Genomic DNA, 15,734 nt, shown 5'->3' with positions numbered 1-15,734 from the left:
TTTTGGTCCCAAAATGCAAATGAACTCATTTGAATATAGTGAACTCGATCAATCAAACTTGGAAACAGAAGATTAATCATGGAGTTATGTAAATAGAGTGTTGACAGGACTGAAGTGAAAAGAGAGGGATCATAGGCTCCATATATAATTTAATTGCAGGCCAATTACAACTATCAAAAACTCGACTTACATATACTTTAGTGAGAAAATTCTACAATTTGTTAACGTATGACATGCATACAATTGCCTTAAAAGTGATCAAATGAGTCCTCAAAATAGTAATATTCACTATGCCAAAATCCTTATCAGACGACAGACAGAAACTGTTGTCTGATTTGGAGTGCCACCGTTGTAGAGCGAGCCGTTGTCTGTTGAAAATTCAGACAATGGTGGAACACAGTTGTCTGATAAACAAACAGGCAACAGGTATGTGTTATAACTGTTGTGTGATGGCTCGACAGATGGCTCGGCAAATGCCATGCGCAGCTGCGCAGCAGTTGAAGCGCTGCCTTCAGACAACAGTGCTTGGTTTCAAACTGTTGTATGTTAAGCATATCAGACAACATACTTTTATTTTTTGTGTTGTCTGATTGATCCTCAAACTTCAGTGCTTGGACTATATCTGTTGTATGATCAACATTTGGGACAACGGAGTTCAATTGCAACTGTTGTCTGATTTAGTTTTTGGACAACAGAGTTCAATTGCAACTGTTGTGTGATTTAGTTTTTGGACAACAGAGTTAATTGCTTCTGTTGAATGATTAATGTTTAGGACAACTGACTTTAGTTGCTTCTGTTGTGTGAGTAGAAATTATAATACACTGATTTGTTAAGAACCGATGTGTGATATGAATCATGGCAATCAATTTCTGCCCCATTTTCGGCCATTCAGACAACGGGCAGTCGACATTATATATATTCTGTTGTGTGATCATTTGAACAACCCATTCCTGAATTAGATTGTTTACCAAATGAACAGTACTCCATCAAACACGAATATTGGAAACCATCAAATGAGTAATCTAACCAATACTTTAAACTTCAAAAGCAAAAGAGGTGCATTTCCAAATAAGAAAGCCAACATTTTAAACAAGAAAAGCATTCTAGTGCATGCCCATCTACTTGGGACATCAAAAAGCTGATACACATATATGTATTGTTCCAAAACATGCCACATGGTGCGTGACAATAATGTACCAGCAGAGAAGCACAAAAAAGATGCTTTCCTTATCAAAATTGTACCAGCAACAAGTGCACTACTTCAAGGCTCATGCACATATGTGTTGACAACAAACTTTCCCCACTCATTTCGCACTTGATCAATATCTGCTTGGGTGTATTGGCTGCTGCCTCTCCTCTCCCACTGAAATCAGTTTATTATATCAAAAGGATTAGTAACCAAATTTTTTGGTGAATAAGGCATGGACATAATAACAAAGTTCTGAAAAATTGAGTCTAGTTACTATATTTATAGCTATATATATGTCGATACCTTCATAGGAAACAATGACATGTCTTTATCCTCAATGATATCTCTCATGTATCGCATGATAAAGTATCCACACTCCTTGTTGCTAGGTTGGGGAGGAATGCCCTAAACACAATCAAATGACTCAAGAAGTGAAATCGGACAAAATGAAATATTGTTTTCTGAAAATCAGAAGTAGTGAATCTTACAGCCAAATTTTTCCATTGGACTGAACTCCGGCCTTGCTTTTTCTTTTCAGCATTATACATACGCATAGCACTACACCAAAACAACAATATAATCGATACTTCTGCCATATAGGAAAGGAAACAACAAGTGTATTCAACAGATTTTATAAAATTGAGGCATGTGTGATCAATATATAAACCAGTGACTCACGTTTCCACGATAGACATCCAATCTCCTGTGGGTAAGCATCTTTTTAGCGGGTCCATAAAATAGGCGGTTTGTTTGTCCGGATCAACAAGTGTCAAAGTCCAATGATCACTACATGCATGCAAAATGTCATATATCCTGAACACTAAATTTTTTTTTCTGACACAAGTTACTTAATTATGAAAGTTTGCAAACCTTCGTGAACTTACCCCGAGTTAAATGGCAACATGAACATCTGTCCTGGTTTAGCAGTTGCAAGCCTTTCTTTGATGTGTTGGGCCCTGACAGTTCCATTCCCACACCCCACAGCACCAACAAGTGAAGGGTCAACAAATGCAACCATGTCAAGCATTTTATAAGCCTTCAACTGATCATAGAGTTACCTGATAACAAACATTTACACAATGCAAGTTTCAGCAACTGCATTTCTTATCAAGGCAACAAACATTTACACAAAGTAAGTTTCAGCAACTGCATTTCTTATCAAGGCAACAAACATTTACACCAAGTCAGTAAGTTTAAGCAACTGCATTTCTTATCAAGGCAACAAACATTTACACAAAGTAAGTTTCAGCAACTGCATTTCTTATCAAGGCAACAAACATTTACACCAAGTCAGTAAGTTTCAGCAACTGCATTTCTTATCAAGGCATTGGGGAGAAAGAAAAAATAATAATATATATATATATATATATATAAATATAATAACAGTACTGCATATTTTCTACCTCTAGTACACTACAATGCATGTTCCAGTTAATTCCCTCATGCTTGCCAGTCGCCGAACATCTTTTCCCAATATATAAGTCTTGCGAGAAAATCCAAACACTTCAGGCTACATGTAGAAGCTGATTGTATGCCCATCTTTGAATGCATCTTCACCCCACAAACATAACATCTTCAATGAAGCTGGTAATGATGGTGCCAATTTAGCGAAGCCAAATTCAATCTCCGAGTCTTCTTCCCCTATTTCTTTCCTTTTCTTCTTCTTTTCAGCACTATCCTTGGGAGGTTTATCTACAATAAGAAAATAAATGTGAGCTATATATCATAAATATATGCTACAAATCTAAAGTTATGTGAATTTCTATAAACAATTGAATGTTACCAAAGTATCTATAGATTGAATTAGACTGAGTTTTTACCTTGAGATGTGATTTTATGACTAGGTGTTTAGGCCATGCTATCCAATTCCCCATAGCCTGCTTCACTGTTTCAATTTCATCTTTCACAGGAAATGGCACTTTTGCTTTCTCCTCAAGCGCGACATATATAGAAACGCGCACATTGCCATCCCCTAGTGGAGTGCCATGAACAAGTTGGGAAGGATCCTCGCACTCCATAACAGTGGCACAAGCAACAATATGTTCAACAGAACCTATTGCCAACTTGCATTCAACCTCAGCTACCTTTGACTAAAATGTAGACAAAAAAAAAACAAGATTTATAGCTGTTTGTAACAATAACCTGTAAGCTTGAGACAGTTTCAAAAAATTGGAAACAGGAATAACAGTTATTCACCACCAACTATTGTTTCTTCGATTTGCAGCACAACTTTCCAGATTTCAAGTAGACATTCAAAGATACTATTTTCCAGAGTTTCATGCTATTCGCAATGAAATTCTGAAACAGTGCAGTAACTTAAAAATAGCATAATGAACTCACTTCAACTCCGTTTTTCTCGAAACCAAGTTCAAAATGATCATTGAAGATTCGCCTTTAAGCTACCAAAAACTGAGAGTAAAACAAGTACAGTTTTTTTGAAAAATGATGAAATGACCGACTGGTTTAGCTTTGATAATTAAACTTTGATCTTTTCCAGTTCATTATTGGCGTTAAGTAAGACCAAATTACCTTTGATGTGGGTGGACACATCGTCAAATCCACGTATTCTACCCCCTCCTCATTCTCCGGCTCCTTGGTCAGATTGACATTTTCTTCAACAGCCTCAGTGACATCCTCACGGTTGACAACTGCTTTCTCAACCAACTTGGGAAACTCATTACCTCTGTTGGAGCAAGGACGTTTATCCAACCTACCTTCCTTAGCGATCTTTGTCCGTTTCCTTTTATGTATGAGGGTTTTGTTTTCCATTGCTTCAAAAATGCTCCGAATTTTAGTTCTATCCACAATGTTTGCTACTTCTTCCAACGGAGCTTTATCCGATTCTTGAGCAATCTCATCTACTGTCCTTGAGCAACTTCCTTGGCCAGATGCATGTAGATGAAAAGTTGCACCTTCTTTTCCATTTACCTTTGCTTCAAGTGCAGCAAACTTGGCCTCCCACATAGCCCGCTCATCTGCAAGTATTTTTTCTTTCGCTTCCTCAATTATCCTCTCCCTTGCCTCCTCTACTATCTTCTCTCTCTCCTCTAACAATATTTTCTGCACACTAACTCTGACAGTAGCTTCTATGCTCTCCTTTCTACGTTTAGGGAGGTGGAAGTAAGTAGAGGGAGTGACAAAACCTCCTATTCCATGCACTCTTCCCCCATGCTCTGGAGTCCCCAAAGCCAATGTCAAGACATCATTTGTTCCTTCAGCATTTAGTTCTCCACTAGCAACCTTTCTCTTCAAGTTTGCCTGAGAGTTTAGAGTAGGAAATATCATTACATATCATGTTCAGAAACCTTATACATACATAATAGGCTTTCTATATTGGACTTACTATCTTTTCAGCAGTCCTTTTTGACTCCTCATCCTTGAAACTGCCATCCTTTGTTTGCCGTCCTTTTATCCACAAAGTGGCCCTATCAACTTCTTCGTCACTCATTCCGGTAGCCTACAAAGTGAAATAGTTAATGCATGCATTACACATGGTGTAAACTCCACACTAGTAAGGTAGAAAACAGTTTCACTAACCAACTCATCCTCCAACCCTGCATATCCCTTACGGGACATTCTATGTGAATACTTATTCAAGCTGCGCCTCTCTTGTTGCTCACGACGCTTTTCCTGCAAAATAAGGATACTTAGTTAAATGAGAAGTCTATATATACATAACTGCATTTGATATTTGTACAAGTAAATGATTTTAGTAGAAGTACATTTATACCAAGAATGAGGCCTTCGTCCGCATTTTCACAAATTCTGTCCAATGGTCAGCAAGGATGAAAGGATAATCATCCGGAGGATATCGCAAGGCTTCATGGTCATCCAAATAGGGGATAATGTACTTGGAAGTAAGTAGAGACTTGAATTGCCTCCACTTCGTTGCAGCAGATTCCAAGACCAATTTTTTAGCTTCAGGACCAATCAAAAATGGAACCTGTGTGTGTTTCGTTGCTAAATATCAGTTCAAGGTTCAGAAAATAGCGAAAAATTGAAACAATATAATGAACACTATTATATCAAACTAACTAACTGCACCTTTAATTCTTAATAAAACTAAGACTGATTTGTATACCTGAACACGTTGCCAGATTTTGTTCTTCTCTTCATCAGTTGCGCTTTCCAGTTTTCCCTTATTATCGGTACCTTCCTTCTTGCCAATACACCAATGTAGCTTTGCATTTGCTTAGCCACCTTCCCACAAGGGGTCCCTTTTCGGTTAAATAAAACAACCTTCTTCTGAATACGATTCTTGCGGCTTGTAATGCGTGACATAGTCACCGCATGCCGCTTCAGCAACTTTAGTCCCCCGGTTGGTTCAACTTCTTTCTTTTTGGACTTTCCCTTCTTTGAGTGAGATCCATCAGAAAATGAAGATGTTGTTGGTGACTTCAAAGACTTGGTCTTCTTATGCTTCGAACGTTTTTCCTTCGACTTTGTCTTCTTCGATACACTAGCAGATTGTGATCCCGCCATTATCTACACAAATGTTAGCCCCATTAGTACAGCAAAACAAACACTTAACACATATTAGTACATAAATCTGCAAGTGTTTAAAATAACACACTTTAACACATATTACTACACATAATTAGTGCAGAGAATAAGAGTAATTAAAATAACAAACACTTAACACAAATTGAAGCAGAAAGTAAGAGTAATTAAAATAACATAAACTTTAACTTGGTACATTAAACTTAACAGAAAATAACCAACGTTGAACACACATTTAGTTAGCCAAATATCCTTTACGCATGACAATTATAAATTACATGAATACTACTATGTGAACTACTCTCCCTCAACTACTATATCCTCATCCCCTGCACGCCTATAACCCATTGGCTCCTCATCCGGATAGTTATCAAGTGACTGAATAGTAGGCATCGTAGTTGCGATGGGGGGGTGAGAAAGAATGGTGTCCCCAACATCATCATACTCAACAGATTCATGGTAGTCTCTTTTTGGGACTCTCACCACAACATGCCACCTACGATCTACAGGGTCTTCAACTTAAAATATTTGCTCCACACTTTTTCCTAAAACAAAACTATCGTTTAGATAACCTTTCCTATTCAGATTAACCAAAGTGAACCCAAGATCATCTACTCTAACACCCTTCTGATTCTCTACCCAATCACACTTAAAAATAGGAACCCTAAAATGACCATAGTCAAGCTCCCATATTTCGACAATCACCCCATAGAAGCTCATGTCTTCAGTAATAAGGTTTTTGTCCCTAGCAGTAGCTACTTGAGGTGTTTTGGCAACCAAATAAACCCCACTGCTTTGTGTCGACCGAAGATCATCGCGAAACTTAGTGTTATATTGCACCCCCCCTATTTGGTAACCACTAAACTTCGGGACTTCATTGCTTGGTTCATCTGCTAGCCACCTCACAATCTCTGGGATGTCACAACCTGGTTCTGCAAGCTGTGATTCAACCTACAAAATAAAATATAACAGTCAACATTTCTGTGCTCAAATCATCCAAAACATTTCTAGCTACAATTATATACAAGAAATGGAGAATACTTACCCTCTCCTTCACCCACTGGCCAAAAGTCATGTTTTGTTTGTCCAGCAGCCATTTTTTATTCTTTTTGTACTTGGGAAATTCCCTCTTCAAATGCTCCATGTGTTCCCTACAAGAATATTTGTAAAGTGTTAAGTGTATAAGCATTAGAACAACAAAATAAACAAAACTGTAAAAAACAGAATTTAATGATTGACTTACAAAAAGTAGCTTCTAAATTCATCAGTGTTTTGAAGCCCGCATAGATGAGCTTGCTGAAATTCTTTGCCATAAACTGACTCAACAGTTGCACCAGAGGTAGGCTTGTCAACTATGTATTTTTCTTTTGGGATGCCAACAGTCTTGTCATCAAGGAGAAGTTCAGCTAAGAACTCAATCGCCTCTTCAGCTATATAACACTCAGCAATGCACCCTTCCGGATGCCTTTCACTTCTAACATACCCCTTGCACACCTTCATATACCTTTCGAAAGGGTACATCCATCGAAAACAAATCGGTCCACATAGTTCAACTTCTCTAACCAAGTGGACTGTTAAATGAACCATTATGTCGAAGAAAGATGGCGGAAAATACTTCTCAAGCTCACACAAAGTTTCGACCAGATTACTTTGTATTTTTGGAAGCCTTGAAGCATCTATAGTCTTGCTGCAAATTTCATTAAAAAAAAGGCAAAGCCTGATTACTGCAACTCTGACCGGTTTTTCCAACACCCCTCGGATAGCAATTGGGAGTAGCTGTTGCATTAAGGCATGACAATCATGGGACTTAAGTCCAGTCAGCCTCAAATCATCTATTGAAACAAGGCTCGAAATGTTTGAACAATAGTTTTCAGGAACCTTCATGCCATGAAATGATCCACACATACATTTTTTCTCATCTACTGTTAGGTTCCAGCTTGCCAATGGCAAGCGCTTCTTTTTCGGACCATCTAGATTTGGGTGCAGCTGTTGCCTTATACCCATTTCCGCCAAATCCAAACGAGTTTTCAGTCCGTCCTTGGTTTTTCCGGGAATGTTCAACAACGTCCCTATTAGACTATCACACACATTTTTTCAATGTGCATGACATCAAGGCAGTGCCTAACAGGGAGATACTTCCAATATTTAAGCTCAAAGAATATCGACTTCTTCTTCCAACATGGCCTGGTTTCATCCTCAGCACCCCTATAAGTAGGAGGAGGTTTTTTTTTTCCAAACGGCCACTGTGGAACTTCCTCCTCCAACCTCCTCAACAATTCTTCTCCACTCAATGGCACTGGAGCTGTTGCATGTTCTGGCTGGTTATTGAAAGCAGCCCTTAGCTTTCGATAAGGATGGTGTCTTCCTAAAAACCGCTGATGAATGGTGTAGGCCATCTTTCCTCCATGAACTAGCCTTGTAGGTTCTGTTTTATCAAGGCAAATAGGACATGCATTATAGCCTTTCACTATACTTCCTGAAAGGTTACCATAAGCTGGAAAATCATTGATTGTCTAGAACAGTAAAGCCCTAAGGGTAAAATTTTCATTCTTAATGGCATCGTAAACTCCATTCACCCCTTCCCATAACAGCTTCAAGTCATCTATTAACGGTTCAAGGTAAACATCAATGTCGTTTCCCGGTTGTTTAGGGCCTGATATCAATAAGGTCAGCATCATGTGTTTCCTCTTCATTACCAACCATGGAGGCAGATTATAGGTTACCAAAATAACGGGCCAACAACTATACTTGCTACTTAAGGAACTATGGGGATTGAACCCATCTGATGACAATGCAAGCCATAGGTTTCTTGGCTCACTACCAAATCTGGCCATTTATCATCTACCAACTTCCAAGACGTAGAATCTGCAGGATGCCGAATTAAGCCATCCTTGTTTCTGTTGGTGGCATGCCAAGTTAAACTCTTCGATGTTTCAATTGATTGAAACATTCTTTTGAACCTAGGAATCGGTGGAAAGTACCATAACACTTTTGCAGGTACTCCCTCCCTTTCTTTTTTGTTTTTGCAGACTTCCCACCTAGAAATACCACATGTAGGACAACACATTTCATCAGCATACTGTTTTCTATATAGAATACAGTCATTCGGGCAAGCGTGTATTTTGGTGTAATTCATTCCCAATGCACTCAAAGTCTTCTTTGCCTCGTACACAGAGGCAGGTATCTCGTTTCCTATGGGCAGAAATTCAGCAAAGGCAATCAACCAGTCAGAGTATGCTGCATCACTCATACCATGCTTCGCTTTTAAGTTGTAAAGCCTAACCAACACATTCATCTTTGTGTGCCTATTGTAACCCGGGTATAAGGGTTTGTTGGCATCTTCTACAAACTGCCTGAATTCATTACAATCAGTTGAAAGCTCATCATTCTCATTGCCTTCCAACTCCACATCACTATCTAATTGTACTTCATAATCTGCCCCCACATTACCCTCCACAGATTCAGATTCAACACCCTCTGTCTCTGCGCTATCAATATCACTATCTGATTCTGACTCTACCACAACCTCCCCATGTTCTGTCCATTTATCATAACCTACGTCTATCCCATTCAGAAACAAGTGATCCTATATCACTTGTGCAGAAAAGTCTTTCACATTTCCACATTTTGTGCAAGGACAACAAATGCGATTAGGGTCTCTAGCATTATCAACAGCAAACTGACAAAACTCCTTCACTCCTAGCTTATATTCATAAGACCTCCTATCAGCATGCATCCATGACCTATCCATCTATATTACACGAAACTAATTTATAACACAAACCAGACCTACATTTACCAAACCATTTAAAAAAGACAGCAATTTGCATTTATATATACTCCGATATCGAGTGACTAAGCAAAGCATCTATATAAACCAATTTACATGTCAGAGAAGTAAAAAACAAAATTGTTCGACCAAAAATTCATTCAAAAAGTACCTTAACAGTGCTCAGAAATATATAGGTACTCAACATCAAATTAGTTCAGTCAATACATGATATAAACAACAATTAGCATAAATATATGGATATGATGAAATGCATCTCTTTTAATAAACTTCTAGTAGCCTACCTGTCTTATACATTCAAAATGCATTAATTAATCATGGTAAATGCAGATCAATGCATAACCATAAGACACCAAGTCAAACCATACCAAAATGTTTGGACAACATTTTCCCAACTAATAAACATGCTCCACACTTCGTTTGATGTAATATTTTATTGTTTTCTATAAAAGCTTACTGCCCACACAGAGATAAAGCAGCCTATTTCAATAAGCAAACAACATAGATCAGTTATTCACAACCATTTTTTATGAATGATATAAAGAATACAAAGAATCATTTTTGACAGAAAACCTTACCAGTTAAGCTCCCAGCAATACTCTTGCTTAACTCTAGCTAGCTTCAATCTCCCAACTCTAATGGATAAAACCCTATACAACAAAAGCAGTGGTTAAAAGCAAAACCAAAACCAAAACCAAAACATGGAGCCGAGAATTTAAGGCGGACCTTCAAAATTAAATACTCTTGTTTTGTATAAACCAAAAGCATATCCAGACTAAATTAATAGAGAACTGAAATGCCTACATCAATACTTCACCAAAACTCAATGCCTTATCAAAGTTATTCACATTGTCAAAAGTGGGAAAAAAACTCAACATATAAGCCACCCTCATTGACCAGTTCACATTACTATGTACTTCAATTAGGTATCTTGATTACAAGAACAGAACATAAGGCGGTTTATTTATACTTTTAACTTAATTACTATATGTAAAAAAAAAAAACAGGAAAACCAGTTTCACTCTCATAAGTCTACCTCTAAAAAAGTTCAGTTCTTTTGCTCTCAAACAGTGTAGTATACATTACAAAACGAACTGCAATTTGAGCTCATAATACGAATAATCCTTGAGCCAAAAAAACACACCTGAAGTTCAACAAAATGGGAATGGTATCCTACAGCATTGACATTCGATTTTCTTTCAACATCCACATTTAGAATCAGAAGCAAATTTCGACCCAGATTTGTTGTTCTTAGAACTTCGATTCCTCCTTGCAACTCGAAAACCAAAACCAACTTCAGAACAACAAAAAAATGTAAACTTGTTTCATTCAATGCACACACATACATAGGTTTCCACTCAAGAAGATTTACTAAGTACCTACAGACAACAAGAATATCTAAATTACAACCAGGTTGTTCATACAAAACATAATAAAGAAAAGATTTCACCAACAATTCAATAAACAACTACTAACCACAAAGTCCACAAACCAATTAACAAAACGATCAAATAAGTATAATCTACCAAGAATTAACAGAGTAAAAAGAATGGTCTTTCACCAAACAAAGATGGCACCCACTTTTGGACAACTAACATTTACATTTGAAAATATACCCATCTCTTTAACACCTGACAGAAATCGGAGGACTTGACAATCATCTAACAAGGTAAAGTTAGAACAACCAAAGAGAAGAATATGAACGATTGCACATGCAGTACCAATTAAGGAAGTCGCACTCACCCCAAATTCCTAAACGGAACAAAAATAGAATGCAAACACATGCAGCTCAAGTATTTTTTCCCAATTCCAAACTTTACCTTGACAAACAGACCACCTCGGGCAGAGATATCGACGATGATCTTCTTCCGCTACTGTTCCAAGTAACCCAGCTCGTTGTTCTTGTTATTGTTATTGTTGAGTCTTCGTCTTCCTCCTCATCTTCTTCATCCAGATTTAACTCCCCCTTCCCCCCTTTTCCTCCTCCTCCAAATCCCCAAATTGAAAACCCTAATCCCGTGTTTTCAGAAGATGGTGTTCTAAGAAGATGGGTTATGAGAAGAAGATGGGTTTGGAGATGAAGATGGGTTCGATCCGTAAAGAGAAGAACACGGCGGGGTTTTGCTTTGAGATATGAGTTTTCAGGTGTTTGTCGAAGACTAGCTACACCAGTGTTGAAAACGGCCAAGTACATTTAAGTTTTGCTGTTTTGTTGAAGATGGGAGACAATATGTATGCCCTAGCTATTAATTCTTGTCAGTGTGGTAGACAAAGTGCGTTTAAGTTTAGTTTTTTATTTGTATAACCAATTCAGACAACACACAAAATCATTTTGGTTGTCTGATAATATACAATGAAACTTCAGCTTAGAGATCCATGATTAGCAAATCTCCCGCCCAGTACAAATCACAAACTCATTTTTCCCGCCTAGGATTACCATCGCACATTCACACAACAAAAATAAGTCATTCCGTTGTAGGAGCTTACTATCGTGTAACAACATTTCACTCAAATATTGGCCTTTTTGCGATACTCACTCACATTTTGGGGTACATGTGATTTTCTTCCAAACTTGCACAACGGAAACAAAAAAATGCGTTGTATGTTATTTTGCAACTTACTCTCATACAACATATACAACAATACTGTTGTGCAAGGTGAGTCAAAATTTCGACCCAAATTTAAGCAAGGTGAGCGGGAAATTTTTTTTACATTCAGACAACAGAAAAATCCTTAAAACTGTTGTACAATAATCTTGGACCCAAAAAAATTTATGAACGACCTCCTTATACAACGCCAATCTCATTAAACCTGTTGTGTGAAGCAGTTTCAATGATCACACAACGGAAATTTTTTTTTCGTTGTCTAAAAAGTGTAGTGTGATGCAGTTTTTGGCATAGTGATTAGTCCTTAAAGTAGTAACATGAGTCTTTAAAGTGGTGAATTTTCTTAGTTACCACATGAGTCCTCAAAATAGTAATATTAGTCCTCAAAGTGGTAACATGAGTCATTAAAGTGGCAAATTTTCGTAGTTTACCATATTAGTCATCAAAATAGTAATATTAGTCCTCAAAGTGGTAACACACTACTACAAAAATTGAATCAATCGACACCTCTCAGAAGACGCATCATAGTTTTCTGTCGTCTGATTGATTTTTTTTTTGGACGTCATTTTTATAAAATCCGTCATCTGATATGGAAGTATGAACTAGTTCAGAAGACGTTTAAGGATAAAACTATTGTATGACCCTAAAAAAATTGAGCGGCAAGTTTCCCACCATGTTTGTGGTGCCAAACCCCATCTCAAACCCAAAATTAATTTTCTCCCAACATGTATTAATCATACGACGAGAAAAAATAAAACTGTGGTCTGAATAATATGTTTGGCAGAAAGGAAGGAGATTTCCCACCATCATTTTTCTCCAACTCCCCAATGAGGGAAGTCAAATTGATAGAAGATAAATTACAATTTTAAATAGCTGCATTTAGACCACATTTTTTTATAAAATTCTATTGTGTGAGTCATTGTCTAAATTGGTAGAGCTTGTCCAAATTGATATAACCAGGCTTGAAATCCCAACACTTAAGTAAAAAAAAATAACAAAAAACCCAAAGCTCATTCCTCACTTTCTCAACAGCGCCTCACTCTCTCTCGAGTCTTGACATAGACCCAAAGCTCGTCACTCTCGACAGCTTCTCCCAAAAACCAAAACCTCACTCTTCGCTCGGGCTTCACTTTCAAACCAAAACCAGTCTCTCTAACCAATTGTCGGGCTTCACTCTTCGATTGACATCGTCATGGCATAGGCTGTACTCCCTCACCATCTTCGGGACCAGCCCCTCAAGGCCATCAATGACCATAATCCAAGAGGTCGTCATCCTCTCCGTCGATTTGAAGGCATGCCCGGCAACCGCTACTACACCGCTATGTTCCATCCCCACGACCGCATCATGGGCTCCCCTCCGACTGTCACTTGACCCATGGTTACTACACCTCCAGCGGGAAGAAGATCTCACCCACCTCGATCTACTTCGAGAGTCTGCCCTATAGGTGATTCCTCCACTCAGTCATTGACTACGACAATCTGGGGGAGAAGGCCTTGGATTTCAGGCCAAGATTGACACCTAGGTTTTGTGAGATTTTTCGAATAAGAGGAATTAAATTGAAGAATCGATGAGTAACTAGAAGAAGAGGAATTTCTAGATTCAAGCACAGAGTGGTGGTGGATCTGAAATACGCCGACAAGACGTGGAAGGTTTTGGAGCATGCTAGTGGCCTCAGCTTTGAAGAGCTTTACAGGTTTTTCAATCTCTGGCCACCAGCATTATGATATCAGAGGACGAGGATGAGAGCTTGGCTCAATTCGATCCTCAAAACATAGGTGCTCTTCGAGGTCTCCAACCAGGTATCTACTTCATCTTTCTCTCAATTTTTGATTTCCCCTAATCTGTTCAGTTTCAAAATCCAATCTTTAGTGTTTGGTTTTCTTCAATTCGTCTTGAATTTGCGTTTTGGATTTTGTGGAGATTGATTGTTTTCAGGGAGGTTGTGATCGGAATCTACGGAAATGGGGATTCTGTGCACAATTAAAAGAGATCCATATGTGTGTATGGTTGTTGAAACCAATTATTTAAGTGATACTGGCCTATAAGAAAACTATTTTCTTTTGCAGCATGATGAAGAGGACATGGTGGATCTTGGTAGAATCTACCCGGTTGAGTTCAAGTAGTACTATGTCCAAATGCAAGCTGCCAAAAGAAGCCAAGCACCTCTTTTTTCACAGGTATTTGGAGTTTCTTAAGCCTTACATTATTTCTTATATGCATAAAGTTGTCTGTCTGTGTGAGGCTACTATTCCATCATGATGGAAAGAACAATTAAAGATCACGTTTTGTTTGAATGGCTTGTAAATTTGTGATTTTGCTACCCTTTGTTTTACGTAGAGTTGGCCAAAGCGAGGAATCTAGTTTTCCATTAACTTCTCGTCTTGTATATACAACTTGCATTATAAATTTTATTTAAATAAATTCTTTATCTTCTTGGAGCAAACATGCTTCTAGATTCATATTATTGTAAATTATACTTGTAGACTATCTCGTTGCAGAAGACTTTTCTAACAAAAGAATTAGACTATATGAATTGGAGGGTTGTAATGACAAACAATACATATTGGATATTGCATTGTAGATTGTTTAATTGGCTTCATGATAGTGCTCTATTAGAACAAATGGGCATGTAATGGAATCAATTTGATCCTCATATTTACTTTTCCTTCCCCATTTTGCTACAGGGATAAAGAAGAAAATTGGAGCATTGCAATTAGAAGTATGTCAGAAGCTTCCAGTAGACACTCTTACTTGGTTAACAGTTTTTTAGTTTAATTGTCTTTAGATTGAATATATTTTACTGTCCTGTCAGGAAGTTGCTGAGATAAAGAGAACTGCTAAAATAGGAAATGAGGTATTTTCTGTGTTGTATTCGATTATTATCATCAGTCCAAGAATACTCAATGACCGCAAATTGCATTTTGTCATACATAGATGATTTGTATATGGTTAAGTCTTTTTCGTTGAATTATGCAGGCAGCAACTAAAATACTGGCCAAGCAGCTAATTAGGCTTAGGCAACATATATCTAACTTGCAAGGAAGTAGCTCTCAAATGAGAGCAATAGCAACTCATACACAAGTCAACTGTCAACTCTATATCTTTATATGAGATTCATCCGAATTCAATTTTTTCTCCTGGTCTGTTGTGCTCTTAGTAAAATTTATATTCCTCTTGTAGGCAATGCACGCCCAGTCATCAGTTGTTGTTGGCATGAAAGGTGCTAGTAAGGCAATGGCAACTATGAATAAGGTTGGACTAATTTAGTTTGCTGTTATAACTTTTACGTAACAATATGTTGCAAGATGTTAAAACTGGCTCCAATAAGAAGCATTAGTCTGAAAGAAGCCTTGTCATCATTCATCACTCATGTTGAGCCATCAGTTATCTTTTTTTTTTTTTTTATAATCTTTTTGTTAAACAATTTCTTTTCCCTTGTAAATAAAGTCCAAGAAAATGTTACTTTTACTTTCCATATTACTTCCCATTGTCCTAGTGAGTGAAATTAAGCTTATTGAGTAACAAGCTCATCATGTTGTAACAAAAGCTCCGGCAAAGCGAGCAAAGGTGATACATGAATTTCAGAAACAGTCACTACTAGAAATTTCCCCAATAGGGACTAACTAGTAGCCACTAAAAATTATTAGT

At 37.7% G+C, this 15,734-nt stretch overlaps 2 protein-coding genes and 1 long non-coding RNA gene across 3 annotated transcripts; 1 reads left to right on the top strand and 2 right to left on the bottom strand.

The window, feature by feature from the left end:
* Window positions 1–1,039: 1,039 nt before the first annotated feature.
* Window positions 1,040–1,799, bottom strand: LOC121049858. Its single transcript, XM_040508134.1, has 3 exons — window positions 1,678–1,799; window positions 1,493–1,594; window positions 1,040–1,363 (listed from the first exon to the last, which is right to left on the bottom strand). Exons 1-3 carry the CDS (start codon window positions 1,783–1,785, stop codon window positions 1,262–1,264), a joined length of 312 nt encoding a protein of 103 aa, XP_040364068.1. The 5' UTR covers window positions 1,786–1,799; the 3' UTR covers window positions 1,040–1,261.
* A 3,563-nt stretch (window positions 1,800–5,362) lies between these two features.
* Window positions 5,363–10,642, bottom strand: LOC121050172. Its single transcript, XR_005802245.1, has 4 exons — window positions 10,624–10,642; window positions 10,058–10,129; window positions 5,477–5,674; window positions 5,363–5,389 (listed from the first exon to the last, which is right to left on the bottom strand). It is a non-coding gene; the product is annotated as an uncharacterized LOC121050172 (long non-coding RNA).
* A 3,164-nt stretch (window positions 10,643–13,806) lies between these two features.
* On the top strand, window positions 13,807–15,353 carry LOC112171345 (vacuolar protein sorting-associated protein 2 homolog 3-like). Its single transcript, XM_024308542.1, has 5 exons — window positions 13,807–13,885; window positions 14,771–14,805; window positions 14,899–14,940; window positions 15,063–15,167; window positions 15,267–15,353. The coding sequence occupies exons 1-5, from the start codon at window positions 13,807–13,809 to the stop codon at window positions 15,351–15,353; spliced, it is 348 nt and encodes a 115-aa protein (XP_024164310.1).
* Window positions 15,354–15,734: the final 381 nt, after the last annotated feature.

The sequence above is a fragment of the Rosa chinensis genome, chromosome 6 (genome assembly GCF_002994745.2).
Source record: "Rosa chinensis cultivar Old Blush chromosome 6, RchiOBHm-V2, whole genome shotgun sequence".
Classification (NCBI taxonomy): domain Eukaryota; kingdom Viridiplantae; phylum Streptophyta; class Magnoliopsida; order Rosales; family Rosaceae; genus Rosa; species Rosa chinensis.
Note: the sequence above shows the minus strand (reverse complement) of the source record. Positions and strands in the feature narration are given on the sequence as shown.

Bases quoted from the DNA above. Each gene is read 5' to 3' on its own strand.
- LOC121049858 (XM_040508134.1), bottom strand. From the start codon at position 1,785: ATGGCAGAAGTATCGATTATATTGTTGTTTTGGTGTAGTGCTATGCGT. The intron at 1,595-1,677 runs GTAAGATTCACT...GATTGTGTTTAG, and splicing joins TCCAATGGAAAAATTTGGCT to GGCATTCCTCCCCAACCTAG. The intron at 1,364-1,492 runs GTATCGACATAT...AACTGATTTCAG, and splicing joins TGTCATTGTTTCCTATGAAG to TGGGAGAGGAGAGGCAGCAG.
- LOC112171345 (XM_024308542.1), top strand. From the start codon at position 13,807: ATGATATCAGAGGACGAGGATGAGAGCTTGGCTCAATTCGATCCTCAA. The intron at 13,886-14,770 runs GTATCTACTTCA...ATTTTGCTACAG, and splicing joins TCTTCGAGGTCTCCAACCAG to GGATAAAGAAGAAAATTGGA. The intron at 14,941-15,062 runs GTATTTTCTGTG...TGAATTATGCAG, and splicing joins CTGCTAAAATAGGAAATGAG to GCAGCAACTAAAATACTGGC.